The sequence below is a fragment of the Perognathus longimembris genome, chromosome 4, assembly GCF_023159225.1.
Source record: "Perognathus longimembris pacificus isolate PPM17 chromosome 4, ASM2315922v1, whole genome shotgun sequence".
NCBI classification, from domain to species: Eukaryota; Metazoa; Chordata; class Mammalia; order Rodentia; family Heteromyidae; genus Perognathus; species Perognathus longimembris.
In genome coordinates, this window is record NC_063164.1 from 91,114,058 (window position 1) to 91,132,306 (window position 18,249).

Below are 18,249 nucleotides of genomic sequence, written 5' to 3' on the forward strand. Positions count from 1 at the left end.
TATAATTAGTTTTGCAAGGGAAAAAAGTTCTGGAGATGGACACTAATAGTGGTGACTGTATGAACCTACACAATGCTACCATACCTTCAAATACAGTTAAAATGGCAAACTTTGTTACATATCTTTTAGTACATTAAGCATTTTATGAAAAACTGAGAGCAATTGTATATCCTATTCAAGTGATCAAGTTAACACTACCAATCCCAGGACAAATTAAAATACGTCAAGAGAAACATGAAGTACTTGAGGTTTGGGGAGAAACCTATCAACAGGATAAATGTACACGGGTCTGCAAAAATTCCAATCTATATACAGAGAGTGATTAAAGAAGAAAGTGATGGCGGGTATAAGGGAGTTAACCTTATTACTCTATTCTCAAAACTCTTATCAGTTGTAATTATAGAAGTTGTTTGGACAGGCCATGCTTGATGCACCAAGGATAATTTATGCACAAACTTTTTTTTTCCTTTCAGCAATAGTTCCTTCTCATTCTGAATTCCCCAGTTACTCATTTTATTACTTGGCATCATTAAGGGCTTTACCCTATACAAATTACATTTTTTCAGTCTATGCAAACAAAGATCAAAATGTTCAATATTTTTTGTTTGTTTTTTGGCCAGTCCTGGGCCTTGGACTCAGGGCCTGAGCACTCTCCCTGGCTTCTCTTTGCCCAAGGCTAGCACTCTGACCACTTGAGCCACAGCGCCACTCTTGGCAATTTCCTGTATTATGTGGTGCTGGGGAATCGAACCCAGGGCTTCACGTATATGAGGCAAGCACTCTTGCCACTAGGCCATATTCCCAGCCCTGTTCAATAGTTTTAAAATCTTTAAAAACTGAGTTGTTTTGGAAAGGCTTCACTAGGTGGACAAGCTGTTTTTTCTCAAGTGTTTGAGAGTAAATAAGGGAACACTGCAGAAAGTGTTTTGTCTTCATATACAAATTGCTACATATGTGTGCTTGTAACTTGTTCAAAATTAAATGGAAATGAGTTGAGTGGTTCTAAGTAATAAAGCATTTTGGACACTTCACTGGAGGGTCCAAGTGTTTGGTGGCCTCACCCCTGACGGTCCTCTCCCTGGGCCCAGATACCCCCACCCCCACCCCAGTCATGCTGAACAGTCTGGAAGCAGCTGACCATATGAAGTGCGCAAGAGCAGCTATGTTGTGAGAGGATCCACAAGTGCATCATCTCTATACTCTACATCCTTTACCTCGTCTTCCTGACCGGCTTCAAGAAACCTGCTGAATTCACAACAGATGACAATGATGCCAATCAACCAGACTGCACTGGAACTGTGTGCCTGGCAGGCACCCCGGGCGACATCCTACGCTTGCCCTTGTCCATCATCAGCAATGAGGTGGTGCTCTCACTCCCACAGAACTACATCCAGTGGCTCAATGGCTCCCTCATTCATGGCCTCTGGAACCTTAGTCTTCTCCAATCTCTCTCATCTTTCTCATACCCTTCATGGAGTCTGAGGGCTTTGCTGGCTGCAAAAAGGGTATCTTGAGCCAGGTCTATGAGATGTGATGTTGATGCTCCCTACTCTGCTAGTGTTGGGCATGGTATGAGTGGCATTAGCCACTGTGGACAAAACCAGCAGGGAGTCACTGACTTCTGGGAGTACCTCTTCCTATATCCCCACTCCTGCATCTCCTTCCTTGGGGTTACTCTTGGTGTGCACCCCACTAGGTCTTGCCTGCATGTTCTCCCATCAGTTGGAAGCTGCTGGTTAAGCCACAGCTGTCAGAAGACCTGAACAGCTGAAACGCTCAGCCCAAGGAGGCAGCTCTGACCTGCAGGACCAGTAACCTTACCCTTTGCTGGCTGCCTTCAGACACAGAACTACGGCAGACAGGCACTGGCTGTTCAGACACAGAGGTCCTGCTGGAGCAGCAGTGGAAAGCTTCAGCCTGGCAGAGAAATCTGGACTACCTCTGGCCATGCTGGGCTTGCTGGTGCTGATTGGCCCATCTGTGCTCATTGTGGCCATCCATGTTCTGGAGCTATTCATTGACAAGGTTGCCAAGCCACAGGGCACACTGGAAGCAGCCTTGGGTCAGGTCTCCTTCTCCAATTGGGGATCCTTTGATGGCATCTTTACTTAGTGTCCTCAAGTGTGGCTTCTGAAGCTCTCCTCTCTTCTGGAGTCTTGTCGAGGTTGAGGTTTCACTATGCAGACATTGTTGTTATATCAAACAGGCAATGTGACAGGACTTCAGCCACCACATGACTGAAGAGAACCAATTCATTGGCATAACAAGGACATTTTCATCACTTAGGAAACTAAAGGGTTGAATAATCACCAACTAAGGACAAAGGTCAAATTCCTCATTATTGCATAGTAAGTAGAACTGAATTCATAGGGCCACAAACCACAGTAGTACCAATAGAATTTCTTCACTTATCAAGGACCAATTTTTGCCCTAGAACAATCCCTAAGACAATGAAGAGACATCCCACCAAAACCAGAATGAAATTTTATTGTGTAAAGTTTATAGAAGTATGACTAGTATTCTTCTGTACAAAGCACACAACAGTTTTAAATACAAATGAAAGAAATGGGAGCCCTATGATAATGTTTGATACAAGCTAAACCATTTACAGACACACTAAAAAAATTTAAAATATCTTTCTCCAAAGAGTCCACTGTGCACACAGAGCGACATGGGGGACACAGGCCAGGCAAGGTCACAATGGCATTTTATTGCCCTCGATGCTGATTTTCACTGCATGTGCAGATCTGCTTTTTTTCCTTATATCTGTGAATTTTCTCATCTGTTTATCCAGTCGGCTGATACCTTTCTTAGAAGAGGCCTGAAACTAATAGGGAAAAAAATTAAAAGAAAATTATTGAAATATACCAGTCTAGTATTGTCTTTCATAATTTCATATCCGAACGTTAGCATTAGAAGAGCTCCTGGCTCTAAAATAACCAGAATATGCTTTACTGACCTCAGGAACAGAGTGAATATACACAAGCAGTGTTACCGATTACACGCAACCATGACTCCTTTTGTTTTTGTTTATGCCTTATTTCTAATTTTAACACAGTTATATGGAAACCTACTTAAGAGGAAATATTGAGACTATAATCTTTTTTTTTTTTTTTTGGCCAGTCCTGGGGCTTGGGACTCAGGGCCTGAGCACTGTCCCTGGCTTCTTTTTGCTCAAGGCTAGCACTCTGCCACTTGAGCCACAGCGCCACTTCTGGCCGTTTTCTGTATATGTGGTGCTGGGGAATTGAACCCAGGGCCTCATGTATACGAGGCAAGCACTCTTGCCACTAGGCCATATCCCCAGCCCCTATAATCTTATTTCCATAATTTGAGTTCATTTAATTGTATGCTTTCCCCTTCAAAGACCAAATATGAAGCTAACTATACGACATACATTTTCCAACAGTGAAGGCATAAAAAAGAACAATATTCCAAAGGAAAGTTGGGTCATCTGTGAAAACATCTTAAGCATATGAACGATAGGTAGCCCCTACATGCAAGGATAGCAGAGTTTCAGACTTGGGGTAAGTCCCTGCACTGATTCATCAGTCTTTAATCTTGGGCAAACAATGTTGTGGCCTGCACTCCTGCCAGGACTTCTCCCATTTACCTGTTATGTCTGATGGTTTAGTTATTTCCTTTATATTCTGAAGACTATATATAATGCAAAGATGTGGTTTCCAAAAAAGTGAGTTAGGAAATTAAATAGGAGAAAGGTACTGATGTCAAAGGTTAAGCTACCTTCTTGCTGACTGTGGTGCTAACAATCCAAGTGATGAAGAATGGTGATCAAATGGATTAAGAAAATGTGAGTGATGTGTGTCTATGCATATATCCACACATATACACACACAATGGAATTTTACTGATACATTCAAAAGAATGGTATTGTACCATTCAAAAGGAAGTGGAAAGACTTGGAAAAAGATTAAGTGAAATAGTCAGACCCAGAGAAACAAAGGCTGCAATGTTTCCCTCATCTGTGATAGAATATACCTATAAATCCATTAAGTAAATATATGGGTGGTATGCAAGTGCTTATAAATGAAGTGGGGCTGGGATGTGGCCAAGTTAAGAGTGCTTGCCTAGCATGCATGAAGCCCTGGGTTCAATTCCTCAGTACCACATAAACAGAAAAAGCCAGAAGTGGCACTGAGGCTCAAGTGGTAGTGCTAGCCTCAACCACAAAGAGACTCAGGGCACTACAGTACTCAAGCCCAGAATTCAAGCCCAAGAACTGGCAAACACACACACATACACACACACACACACCCCAACCCAACAAGGTATAAAGGAGTATGGTAATAGTGTTGCTTAAAAGATACACTGCATTCAAGCCAGGCACCGGTGGCTCACACCTATAATAATCCAAGCTACTCAGAAGGCTGGAATTTAAAGATTACAGTTCAAAGCCATCCTGAGCAGGAAAGCCCATGAAACTCTTATCTCTAATAAAATACTAAAAAAAGTTGGAAGTGGAGCTGTGACTCAAGTGGCGGAGCACCAGCCTTAAGCAAAAGAAGCTCAGAGACAGCACTCAAGTTCAAATCCCAGGACCAGCACTCCCCCTCCCAAAAAAGATATACTTTCTATTCATAAACTGCTTTGTAACATGGCAACTCCTTTATACAATTACGTAAAGATCATTTTTAAATTGTTTAATGTATTTTAAAAACATTAAAGTTTTGTGCATGCAATAAAAAGAACCCAAAACAATCCAAAATATTAATATTAAGTTGTGGTGAGAATTCAGGTTATGATACATTTTGTGTTTTATATATATTTTTAAGTTTATACAAAAACATGCATTGCTCCTATAAAATGCACTTCATAGAACATACATGCTATAGTATAGTACAGGTTCCTGCACTTATAAATCAGAAACCAGAGAATGAATAAATTATATATTCATATAGTGATCACATAGATGCTATACTTAAAAATGATGAATCTATAAAAATGGTTTAACATGTAAAAATGACCCAAATTGAACATGATAGTCTGGCCATAGAAGCTCTAGCAAAGAAAAAGTCTTATTTTGGTGGCCTTGATAAATACCAGCACAGTATGAACATGTAAATCATTTGGGATACAACAAGGGAGCTCTCCTGGAGGACAACCCCTCTCTCTCTCCTCATGCTCTAGCAGCTCATCCTCTCCACCTACATGGAGGTAGGTATAGAGCGAGCAACACCAGCAGATGGGCATACAGCCCTACTGCATGCTTTGAAAGCAGACAAGCTCAAGTGTTTCATTTTATTAGCCAAATTATAGTTTCTAATTTCTAAAAACACAAAAGTGTTACACAAGATACAGAGGAGATATACCAAAGTGAAGTGGGTAAGGGAGGGGGAATGAAATAAAAATTTTAATGTGTATGCTAAAAAATTAAGAAGAATCAAGGAAGAAGTGGGTGGAGAGGGATGGGTTAAGAATGTTGAAAGGGGTGATACTGACCAAGATACATCATATTCATAAACTACTTTGTTTTTTTTTTTAACACAAAATAGTATTTTATTTTATTTGTAATTTATTTATTAATCAAAATTTTTTTGACAAGGTGTTGTGCAAAAAGGGTACAATTACATAGTAGGGCACTGTGTACATTTCTTATGATATCTTACACCCTGTTTTTCTTTCCCTTCCCTATGTCAGGTAGACATATATGCAATACACAATGTTCCAAGAACATATACAGTAGACACACCGTGGCCTACGCCAAAGAAAATTTGCCTAGGGCTTTAAATGTCGACATTAGACAATATGTCGACAGTAGTCTTATATGAACGTACATACATAGCTTTTGAGCTATTGTATTCCAATGAGGTCAATTTTTGACCTTTATATGTTGAGTAGTTGTTTGGTTTTAGTTACATAATGTTGGGTCGCTGACCCAATCCTGTGGGAAATACCATTTGACAAGAAGTTTTTGGTTTCACAGACCTGGTCTCTACTGTCACTCCGTCACCCCATCTTAACAGTCATATATCAGGGAGATCATGCCCCTTTGTTTTCTGTGTCCTAGGCTTGTCTCGCTCAACATTATTTGTTCAAGTTCTGACCATTTCCCTGCGAATAACAATATTTCACCATTCCTAATCGCTATGTAGTATTCCATTGTGTATAGGTACAATATTTTTTGGATCCATTCATCTGTGGAGGGGCATCTGGGTTGATTCCATATTTTGGCTATTGTGAATTGTGCAGCGATAACATGGAAGTGCAAATGTCTTTCTGATATCTTGGGACCTGCTGTTCAGGATAGATGCCTAGGAGTGGTATGGGTGGGTCATAGGGTAGGTCTATATTGAGCTTTTTGAGAAACCTCCATACTGTTCTCCAAAGTGGTTGTACTAATTTGCACTCCCACCACAATGGAGAAGGGTTCTTCTTTCCCTGCACCCCCTCCAGCATTTGTTGTTGCCTGAGTTCAGAGTATAGGCCATTTTAACTGGAGTGAAGTGGTATCTCAGGGCTGTTTTTATTTGCATTTCCTTTACTACCAGGGATGTTGAACATTTCCTCATATGTTTCTTTGCCATTTTTATCTCTTCTCTTGTTAGGTCTCTCTTTAGCTCCTTTGCCCATTTCCTAATTGGTTTACTGGGCTTGGAGGGGATTAGTTTCTTGAGTTCTCTGTAGACGACAGATATTAGGCCTTTGTTGCTGTGCTGGTAAAGATCCTTTCCCATATGGTTGGCTGTCTTTCTGTTTTGGTGGCTATGTCCTTAGCTGTGCAGAAACTTTTTAATTTGTAGTAGTCAAATTTGTCGAGTCTCACCCTATTTGTTGTGCCCCTGGGACTATATTCAGGAAGTTCCTTCCTGTGCCTGTAAGTTCTAGCGTCTTTCCTACTCTGTCCTTCAGTAGTTTCAAGGATTCAGGTTTGATATTGAGGTCCTTGATCCATTTTGAGTTGATCTTGGTGCATGGTGATAGGCTTGGGTCTACTTTGAGTTTTCTGCATATGGCTGCCCAGTTCTCCCAGCATCAGTAGTTGAAGAGGCTATGTTTATTCCATTGTATGTCTTTAGCTCCTTTGTCGAATACCAGCTGACTGTAAAAGTGTGGTTTTATTTCTGGATCTTCAATTCTAATCCATTGGTCTTCTGGTCTGTTTTTATACCAATACCAGGCTGTTTTTGTTGTGATGGCCATGTAGTAGAGCTAGAAGTCTGGGATTGTGATATCTCTTGCACTGCCTTTTTTTGCCTAGAATTGCTTTGGCTATTCTAGGTCTTTTGCTGTTCCATATGAATTTATGGATTGCTTTCTCTATTTCAGTGAAGAATGTAATTGGGATTTTGATAGAGATTGCATTGAATTTGTATGACAATTTGGGCAATATGGCCATTTTCACTATATTGATTCTGCCTACCCATGAGCATGGGAGGTCTTTCCATCTCCTTGTGTCTTCTTTGATTTCCCTTATTAGATTTTTATAGTTCTCATTAAATAGGTTCGTCACGTCCTTGGTTAGGTTGATCCCTAGGTACTTTATTTATGTTTGGCTACTGTAAATGGAACTGTTTCCATAATTTCCTTTTCTGCTTGTACATTGCTGGTGTACAGAAAAGCTGCTGACTTTTGTGGATTGAGTTTGTGTCCTGCTACTTCGCCAAAATGGTTTATTAGGTGTAGGAGTTTGGGGACTGAGATATTTGGGTCCTTCAGATATAAGATTATGTCATCTGTGAATAGGGATAGCTTGATTTCTTTCTGCCGATGTGGATCCCATTGATGTCCTCCTCTTGCCTTATTGCTATGGCTAGGGATTCCAGCACTATGTTGAAAAGAAGTGGGGAGAGTGGGCATCCTTGGCTTGTTCCTGAGTTTAGGGGGAATGATTTAAGTTTCTCTCCATTTAATATGATGTTAGCAGTTGGTCTGTTGTATATGGCTTTTATTGTTTTTAGGAATGTTCCATCTATTCCTGTTCTCTCCAGAGCTTTTTAATAAGTATGGATGTTGTATTTTGTCAAAGATTTTTTGGGCATCCACTGAGATAACAATGTGATTCTTGATTTTAGTTCTGTTTATGTGGTGAATTACATTGATTGATTTACGGATGTGGAACCATCCTTGTGACTGTGGGATGAAGCCAACTTGGTAATGATGTATAATTTTCTTGATCAGTTTCTGGATCCTGTTAGCTAATATTTTATTGAGGAGCTTTGCATCTGTGTTCATTAGTGATATTGGTGTGTAGTTCTCTTTTTTTGTTGGGTCTTTGCCTGCTGGTTTGGGAATGAGTATGATATTAGCTTCATAGAATGAGTTTGGGATTTCTCCCTGTTTCTATTTCGCGGAAGAGTTTGAGTATTGGTATTAGCTCCTCACTAAATGTTTTATAGAATTCGTTGGTGAATCCATCTGGGCCTGGGCTTTTCTTTTTTGGGAGGTTCTTGATTACTCCTTGTACCTTGCTGTATGTTATTGATTTACTTAGTTGACTTATTTCTTCTTGGTTCAGTTTGGGCAGTTTATACTTCTCTAAGAATTGATCCATTTCTGTAAAATTATTGTTTTTTAGTGAGTAGAGGTTCTGGAAATAGTTCCTTATGATTGTTTGAATATCGTGTGTACTTGTAATTTTTCCGGTGGAGTCCCTGATTTATGTATACGAGTCTCTTCTTTTTCTTGTAAGTCTTGCGAGGGGTCTGTCACTTTTATTTATTTTCTCAAAGAACCAGCTTTTAGTCTTATTTATTTGTTGAATGGTCTTTCTATTTTCAATCAGATTTATCTCTTCTTTAACCTTTGTGATTTTTTTCCTCCTAGTCAATTTAGATTCGATCATTTCTTGTTTCTCCAGTTGTTTTAGTTTCATTGTGAGGTTATTCACCTGCTCTGTTTCCATTCTTTTAATGTGAATGCTGAGCGTGATGATCTTGCCCCTCAGTACTACCTTAGCTGTGTCCCATAGTTTTCTTTGTGATGTATTTTCATTGTCATTGTGGCTTATGAATTCAATTTCATCTTTAATTTGGTCTGTGGCCCAAGTGTTGGATAACAGTGTGGGGTTTAGCCTCCAAGAATGTGTATAGCCTCTGTGGTAATCGTTGTTATTGAGAGTTACCTTTATTCCACTGTGGTCAGATATAATACATGGGATGACGTCAATACTTTTGTATTTGCTGAGGTTCTTTGTGTGGGCTATGACATGGTCTATTTAAGAAGGTGTTTTGGGTCTCTGTAGGGTGGAAGATTCTGTATAGATCTGTCAGATCCATTTGGGATATGGTGTTACTTAGGTCCTCAGCTCCCTTGCTAATCCTCTGGATGTTGGATCTGTCTCTTGGAGAGAGTGGGGTATTAATGTCACCCACTATGGGGCTCGGAATATGGCCTAGTGGCAAGAGTGCTTGCCTCCTACACATAAAGCTCTCGGTTCAATTCCCCAGCATCACATATGTGGAAAACGGCCAGAAGGGGCATTGTGGCTCAAGTGGCAGAGTGCTAGCCTTGAAGGGGAAGAAGCCAGGGAGAGTGCTCAGGCCTTGAGTCCAAGGCCCAGGACTGGCCAAAAAAAAAAAAAGTCACCCACTATGATTGTGTTTGGGTCTATCTTGTTCTGTAGTTCTGTGAGAATTTGCTTGACATATATAGGGCCTCTTTTGTTCGGTGAATATACATTAATCACCGTGATGTCTTGATTCTGGATTTTTCCTTGTATGAAAATGTAGTGACCTTCTTTGTCTTTTTGAGTTGATTTTAATGAGTAGTTCACCTTGTCTGAGATCAGGATGGCTCCTCCTGCTGTTTTGTTTGCTTGGAAGATCTTGCTCCATCCTTTCATTTGGAGCCTGTTTTTATCCCTTGCTGTAAGGTGGGTCTCTTGCAGACAACAGATGCCAACTTTTTGTTTGTGGATCCATTCTGCCAGTCTGCTCCTCTGTATCGGAGAGTTTATACCATTTATATTCAAAGAGATCAAGGATAAGAGTGTTTTTTCTCCTTCCATTTTCTTGTTGGGCTGTTTTTTCTCTTTTTTTTCTTGTCTTTAGTGAGCTGCTCTTTCTGTTTGGCTCTGGCTATTGTAGTTTGTTTCTGTTTCTGTCTATGTGTCCTGTATGATTTCTGTTGGGTGGGATTCCCCTCTTAGAATTCGCTGTAGGGCGGGTTTTTTATTCACATACTCCTTTAGATCCTCTTCGCTATGGAAAGATCTGGTTTTCCTCTCGAATATGAACTCCAGCTTCGCTGGATATTTTATTCTAGGTTGGCAGTGGTTGGCCTGTAGGACTTGGATGGTGTTCTTCCATTCTCTTTGTGCGTGGTAGGTTTGTGTGGAGAGGTCTGCTGTTATTCGGATCCTCTTTCCATTGTAATAAATTTCTTTCTTCACTTAGGCTGCATTCAAAATTTGCTCTTTATTCTTGAGATCTGAAGTCTTGAATATTATGTGCCTTGGCGTGGCTTTTCTAGGGTCTGGTGTGCCAGGTGTCCTATAGGCTTCGGTAACCTGGTCCCTTGTGAGAGTGGGGAAGTTTTCTGCAATTACTTTATTGAAAATGTTGAAGCCCTCTGCTCTGGTATTTGGCTCCTTCTTCTATTCCAATTATGCGCAGATTATATCTCTTGTCTTTGTCCACTAGCTCCTGGATTAGTCTGCCCTGGAGCTTTACCGTTTCTTGGAGTGTGGTAATTTTCTGGTTCTTATCGGCTGCATCATTGTCCAAGAGAGAGATTCTGGCTTCCATATGGTCAATTCTTTGTGCCGTGGATTCAAGTGCGGAGTTTATGGATGTCAGAGAGCTATTTATGGTTGTCAGATCAGCTCTGATCGTGGAAATGTCTCCCTTTAAAGAGTTGTATTTTAAATCTATTTTTTCATGCATTTCACTTCTCAGGATGTTAAGGTCTTCTTTAACGAAGGTTTGCATTGTATCCATTTTTGCTTCCATTTCTTTCTTGGCTTCCTGGATGTCCTTTGAGACTTCCACTCTAAACTCCTGGAAATGTTTTCTGATTTCGTTTCTGAGGCTTTCCATCATTTCTGCTAACATAGCCTCAGTTGTTTTTTTATTCTACATCTCCTCTTCAGTCGTGCTGCTTTTTGGAGCTGGTGAGTTGGCTTGTCCTTTGATGAAATTTGTTATATTTCTTTGTGATTTGCACATCGGGAGATTTGTGGGTGGCTTCCCTGGTTTGGCTTTGTGCTGGTTCCCGCTGGTCCATCAGTGGGAGACTTGTTTGTGTCCTGCCTCTGGTTTTGAGTTTGGCTGTTGACCCTTATTGCCCAATGGGTAAGCGTGACCTTCTCGATTGTTGCTGAGGTGGTCACCCTCACTTGTGCCTGTTTGTGTGCTCCCGCGGGGGTTTGGGCAAGAGGTCCTCCTGCTGGGGGGAATAGCACGCTGGCCCTCCAGGGGGTGTATGCGTGTGCACTGTAGTGCTTCCTTTGGGGATGAGTTGCCCGAGTTGCTCAATGGTGCTTGTGTCCTCTCGCGGATTTGTTGTGGGGGGACGGTATGTGTGGGCCCCTTCAGGATCAAGTGTCCGGGCGTGGGTTGGTGCCCGCAGACTCTCTGTGCCTCCGCTGTGAGGAAGGCATGTGTTCGGGCCCAGGTGACCCTGCTGTGCTGGTGTTGCTCACCAGAGAGACTGGGGCTTCCAAAGCCTGGGCCCCTGCTGGGGAGGGGGCAGGGCTGGTGCGGCCAGGTTCAGGCGGCTCTGCTGGGGCTTGGGGGGCGCAGGAGATGCCTTGGCGCTACTCCGCCTCTGTTAGTTCCCGAGTCCTCCCAGAGGTCTTAGTGCCACCAGCTATGGAGCTGCTTTATTCCCTCGGGGTAGGGAGGGAGCTCTAGCTTCTTTGTAGGGTTTGGGTCTCTGCTAGAGCTGGTCTCTCATTTGGGGGTGGGGGGGTAGTGGGGAACTTACTGGTCCTGGGTTGAGTGTGTGTCCCGCGCTGCTGTGAATTTTTTGGGGCTGTGTTGCTGGGGTGTAGTGATCCGCCATTTGGTGGTGGCGGCCCTGGCTCTCCCCATCTGCACCTTGGGTTCCCCTGCTGCTTACGTCTGATCCCAGCCGTTCGGTCCCCGCACCTCAGGTCCTTTGCTGCTGCCGTCTGTTTTGGTGGTCTGCACTCCGTCTGGGGTCCGTGGAGCTCTTGCTGTCCAGACTCTGTGCTCCTGACGTGACTTTTCAGCAGTCGGTTTGTTGGCGCCAGGTCCCCTTTCCTAGCCTGGCCCTGTTCGGGCCAGGGTTGGTGGGTGGGGGGAGGGGGGTACCCCAGAGATTTTCCGGGCTCCGTGCAGGTTATAGGCTCTTCTTCTTTTGTTCATTTTCGTTTCCTGCGTTTCTCTGTTGCTTCTAGCTGCTGGGTTTGCTGGGTTCTTGATGGGGTGTTGGGTGCTGGAGTTCCCAGCTCGCTATTCAAGTTGGAGCCAGCTGGGGTGCCTCCCTACTGTGGCGGCACCATCTTCCCTCCTCCATAAACTTTGTTGAATGGCAACTCCTTTGAACAATTTCTTAAAAATCGTAATAATATTTTTTAAAGTTACAAATAGAAAATGCTTTTTAAAAAAGAAAAGTGAGGGGCTGGGAATATGGCCTAGTGGCAAGAGCGCTTGCCTCGTATACTTGAAGCCCTGGGTTCGATTCCCCAGCACCACATATACAGAAAATGGCCAGAAGTGGCGCTGTGACTCAAGTGGCCAGAGTGCTAGCCTTGAGCAAAAAGCAGCCAGGGACATTGCTTAGGCCCTGAGTCCAAGACCCAGGACTGGCAAAAAAAAAAAAAAAGTGACCAAGGAAAACGGATAAGGTACAAAAAGCACAGAGAAATTCATGGTACAGAATTATTTTCCTCTGTCCTTTATTTATCTTAATAAAATAAGAAAGTATGCTTTGTCTTGATAGTTACTTTATAGTAAGGAAAACTAGCAGTAAGGTAGAGTCAAGTTCATGGAGAGACCAAGAAGAACAAAAGGCAGGCAATACACACAAAATGTGCTATGTGTATGTACTCTGCACACAATCTCAAAGCATAGCAGAGCGGGTCAGTGCTTATGACCTCTTCAAGTTTTCTTTTTCACTTCCATGTCCTGAATATCTACTCATTAAATATACCTCTAGTAAATACTCAGTGTAAGTCTTTACATAATGAGTTCTTAAATGCATGTTGGCAAGCCACTGATAACTAGAAAGCAGTCCACCTCCCTTCCACTAAAAAACTATTTCATCGTTTCTATGCTTATATAATACAGAGCCCTATGGTTCAGGGCCTTAACAGAAGTCTTTTTCATAAAAATAGTACCAGTTAAGGGGATCAAAATGCCTGTAAGGGGGCTGGGAATATGGCCTAGTGGCAAGAGCGCTTGCCTCCTACACATAAAGCTCTCCGTTCGATTCCCCAGCACCACATATATGGAAAACAGCCAGAAGGGGCGCTGTGGCTCAGGTGGCAGAGTGCTAGCCTTGAGCGGGAAGAAGCCAGGGATGGTGCTCAGGCCCTGAGTCCAAGGCCCAGGACTGGCAAAAAAAAAAAAAAAAAAAAAAAAAAAAGCCTGTAAGGGAAGTGATCTATTATTCTCTGTGGTACTGACAAAGGAAAGGATTTCCATATCAACTTCCAAAGATCCAAGAGTCCTGAATGACCAAGGATGCCTGCTGGGGTCATTATTTAAGAAACAAAAGGTATGCCAGGCTTCTTCTGGTTCACACACACACACACACACACACACACACACACACATTTCTACTCTACTAACAATTCAAGTCCATGCATAGCCCATGCTTCCTTGGGGATACCTCTTGGATACACTAGAGAGCCAGGACTATAAAGGCATTCTGTTGCCTTCGATGCTGAACTTGACAGCACGGTGCACTTTGCTGAGTCGCTTCTGTTCCGCAAATCGCCTCTTATGTTTTTCCAATCGACTTAGGCCTTTTTTATGAATACCTAGCTAGAAAGTGATTTGATTGGAGAATAAAAAAGATTATCGAGAAATGTCTAAGTTAATGTCTACAAGAAGACAGAGACTGTGTCTGCTCTGATAATTTCATGACAGAACTATTATACAGTTGAACAGAAAAGGGGAGATCTGCAGAAGCAGGTAAATAAACTCTTTCCCGTGGTACTTAAAAATAAATTTACTTTTAAAAATGGGATTAATAAGAAGAAATGTCCAAATTTGGCAATGTCATTTTAAGTCCGAAGACGAGATCATAAGCAATGAACTTTTGTCTTAGTAATATTTTTCTCTTTCTCTGGTGATTTGGCCAGGTAAGAGACTGGAAAACAGATCTCTCTGAATCTGATAAACCTTAATTATTTTAAAGGTCACTTGACACACACACACACAAAAAAAAAAAACCCGAAAAAACTCCAATGTCAAATTGCATGTGAAATCTACTCTGCTCTTTCTCCACTTGCTTACCCTGGATGATTCCATTTCCACATTCCACTTGGGCCTGACGACATAGTCCTTATTTGAGGGCATTGGGACTCTTGCCCGGGCACAGAATCCAGGGTCTCCAGGTCTAAGAGCCCTGAAAGAAAAAAAAAGAGAAAGCACATGCTGTTTATGTAATGCCACAGTAAAAACTACATTTTGGATTCCTATTTCTGGATCCATACTGTTCAACTACTATGTTTCGCAGTTCCAACTGTTAAGTCACCCAACCCACCCTCCTCCTGCTGTCTCCTTTCTTCTCTTACCCAGCTATGTAAAACACACTGCTGTATTATAGGAATTCCTAACTCTCCTCAATCCCCAATTAAAGTCAACTGCTTCTGCGTGTACTTGACCCCTTTTGGTTCTCCTCAGCTTTATAGGCAATCATACCTTCTCCTTTCCAAGGCTAGTGCCTCCAGCAGGACTCTGAATCCTAAATTCTCTAGTCTAGTGGAGTCACTCAGGAGTTGATGTGAGAAGTGAAAAATCAGGCAGTCAAAATGACCCCTCAAAACTTAGTACATGGATTTGCATATGTAATACATACATTAATTTTCATGTTTCTTTTTGTAGAAAACTTCGGAGACAATTCCTGATTCACACATAGTTACAGAGATATATTCACACATAACACAGATGTATCCAATATGTCTCCCAATGGTAATAACTTGGGGAACTGAAGCATAACCACCAGGATATTCATGTACAATCTACTGATCTCATTTCATTTCCCTAATTTTATTTACGCCTATTTGTGTGTATTATTTGATTCTATGCAGATTTGAGAACCATGCTAGATACACACATTACCATCCTTCAAAAGTAAAGCTCTGCTGTAGATATCTGACACCCAAATAACTCAACTTTTAGGGGAAAAAAGTTTACATAAAATTATGTAAATAATCTGTTACTATACTAAGTTTAAACAACAAGTATTGCTAATATTGTTCTGTATTCATGTCATTGTTCAATGTGAAACTTTTCTGAAGCTGGCCCTTGCTGTGAAGTTATGTAGTTCCAATTGTCTATATTGGTCTATATTACCCATACCTGTAACCTCCCCCCCCTCCCCCCCCGCAGCTTACATCCTGTTTTGTCACTAGATGGCCAGATGGTTTCATTACAGTCAAGATGCCCTGTTTGTAACCAGTTTCTGGACATTCCTTGCAAGTAATGAACTAGTTCCTGGACACTTCTCGAAATTAATGAGCCACTATAATTAGGCAAAAGGGAAAATTCCTGTGCCTTTTGGGTTTAAACGCAGCCTGCCAAGACAGCTCCAGCTGCACCTAGAGATCCTGACCACAGATACACTCCTGGTGCATCAGTACTTTCTTGCTCAATACAATTTTTTTCATCCCTGATTGTCATCTGAGTGGTCTCATTGATCGTTGGTTTCCGGACCCCATAACACACTAAAGGTAAATGGAGAGTGGGTCCACATGTGTACTGGGTATAGAGAACAAACCTATTACTTTGCTCCCTCTGGCTCACCTCCCATTCCCCTTCTGCAGACTGGGTACCATCAGCATTCCAAGCTTCTCAAATACCCCTATGTACCACCTGCCAAATCCCATGCTTTTGCCACTGCCCACCTGCAGTGCAGCCTCACATCTTCTCCAATGTGCACAGCCATATCTCCTCTTATTCTCCACTGGCTACTCTGCTTGGGTGCACTCTTTTATACTCGAATCCACACATTTTTCTTATGGAAGTAACCAGTCTCGTCTAAATTCCAGTGATATTTATAGGATTAGCTCATTAGGAACCTCACATTGAGTGACTTAAAATAGAACTTACCAGTGCCCTCAAGCCTTATCCAAATGCCTTCAGTTCTACTGTCCCCAATCAGTCCTATATGATTACCCTCAGAATCAGCACTTCTAGCCAGATCTGAGAGCTTCATACCTAGGCTCAAAAATGCTCAATATATCAAAAAGAGAATGAAAATTCCACATCTTGTTACTGGTCTTCATCTGTATTTCCAATATTGTCTTCCTTCCATCATATGGTACCACACTACTGCCCAACTACTTTTGAAAGTAGACCTTTCACACTTACTCCACCTATCTGGCCTATCATCTCTCTACAGATGTACACTTTTTTAAAACATAAACTACTTTTAGTATGCTTTGATACTCTCAAAACTTATAAGACATTCTTGAACTTAGTAAGTAGCAATAAAATATTTATTGTAGCTGAGCACCAGTGGCTCACGCCTGTAATCATAGCTACACAAGAGGCTGAAACCAGAGAATCACAGTTTGAAGCCAGCTTGGGCAGGAAAAATCAATGATACTCTTATCTTCAATTAACTTTAAGGTGTGGCTCAAAGTGAAGAGTACTAGCTTTGAGCTTTTGCTCAGGGAGGGCACCCAGGCCCTGAATTCAAGCCCCAGAACCAATAAGAAAATAAATCTTTATTGTATGAGCGATTTTTGTTAATATTCTAGAGTACCTAATATAGTGTTTTGTAGATATCCTACTGAAAATCAGCCTTGCCAATGTGAACACATCATTTCATTCAATATTTTTCTCGACACAATGTAGCAAACAGAAATACTTTATATACTCTAAGGAAGTTTAATATAAAACCCTTACTTCTCCTCTCCTGTCAGCACCTTCTCCAGATCCCTTCGGGGTGTCTGACCGCCAGTGCTGGGGAAAAAAGTAAACAGTGAGATACTGGGAATCTTAGCCTTATAACTAAGCAAAAAAAAAAAAAAAAAAAAGGCCAAAATATCAAACTTAGAACCTAATTAGTTCCTAACAACTGAATCATCCAAATTAACTCCTAACTGCTTTACTTTAGTATTCATTTGCATAATAGGTTTCATTTTGAGAAAGCCAGAGTTCCCATATTTGTTACTAATAACCCTGCTTTCCTGGATGAAACCTTATTTAGTACATTCATACAAACTGAACTAGTAATATTAGACTTCAGAAATGGGACTGAGAAAGAGAAAGTTGCTTTCTGCAAGTGGCTAAACACAATCTCCAAAACTTTGAGAAGTACTATATTTAACCAAGTTGAGCTAGAAAGATGTTGGTGTAGGGGGAAGACTTTTATATAATGCACTACCACTTAAACTAAAAGGATATTATGAACTATTGTTTTTTTCCTCAGACATAACAAAATCTTAGTAGTCTTATTTACCTGATTACTGGCAACAGTGACTGCATTCATACCTGTTCCCTCATACCTGCTCATCCTTCGTCTTTGAGGCATTTGCTCTAGATCCCTCTGCTCCCTTTCTTCTCTTGTCATTCCTTTGTAGTTTGAGGTAAGACCAAATATCGGCCGAGACCATTCATCTACAAGAAAAAGACCACCATTATTTAGTCTACAAAACAGCATTTTCTTTCGTGAACAAATTATATCTTCAGACAATCTAATGCTCTTATGTGTTTCTAATATTCTTTTTTATAATGATTTCATTATTTCATGACATTATTAGGATAAATATAGCATAACAGCAACATCAGAAGAACTGGTTCTGGAAAATACTGTAAAAAGACCTGTCAAGCTGGGCCTGATGGCACAGACCTACAACCCAGGTGGAGACAGAAGGATGGCAAGTTTGAAGCTAGCCCAGACTATACAATGAGTTCAAAGACAGCCTGAGCTACATGGAGGGACCCTGTCCCAAAAATCAAACTGAACCAACCTAAAGTGCTGTAAAACCAATAATTGTAAAAGAGAAATACAAAAAGAATAATCATATAGTTGTTGAGTTGGTATGTCATCAAGTCAGCCTAATTTTCTCTAGCTATTTTAGTGGTACTTCAGTATAACAAGTGCCTTAGGCTTGCTCAGCCTGTTTGATGGGCTGACCACTTGAGC

The 18,249-nt window shown here is 41.4% G+C and overlaps 1 protein-coding gene and 1 pseudogene across 5 annotated transcripts in view; one reads left to right on the top strand and one right to left on the bottom strand.

Annotated features, from left to right (window-relative positions):
• Positions 1-234: 234 nt before the first annotated feature.
• LOC125350899 lies at positions 235-2,302 on the top strand (annotated as a pseudogene).
• A 164-nt stretch (positions 2,303-2,466) lies between these two features.
• The window catches only part of Iws1 (interacts with SUPT6H, CTD assembly factor 1), a 42,976-nt gene continuing 27,193 nt past the window's right edge, over positions 2,467-18,249 (bottom strand). For 3 of the 5 annotated variants that reach the window (XM_048345646.1, XM_048345644.1, XM_048345645.1), the window contains 4 exons: positions 17,609-17,720; positions 17,007-17,063; positions 14,388-14,499; positions 2,467-2,827 (listed from right to left, as the gene is read on the bottom strand). In XM_048345646.1, the coding sequence (XP_048201603.1) occupies positions 2,696-2,827; positions 14,388-14,499; positions 17,007-17,063; positions 17,609-17,720 (413 nt within the window). In that variant the 3' untranslated portion in view covers positions 2,467-2,695. Of the gene's footprint in view, positions 2,828-13,510; positions 13,914-14,387; positions 14,500-17,006; positions 17,064-17,608; positions 17,721-18,249 lie in introns of those variants that run through there. The other 2 variants (XM_048345647.1, XR_007210816.1) reach the window with 2 other exon arrangements.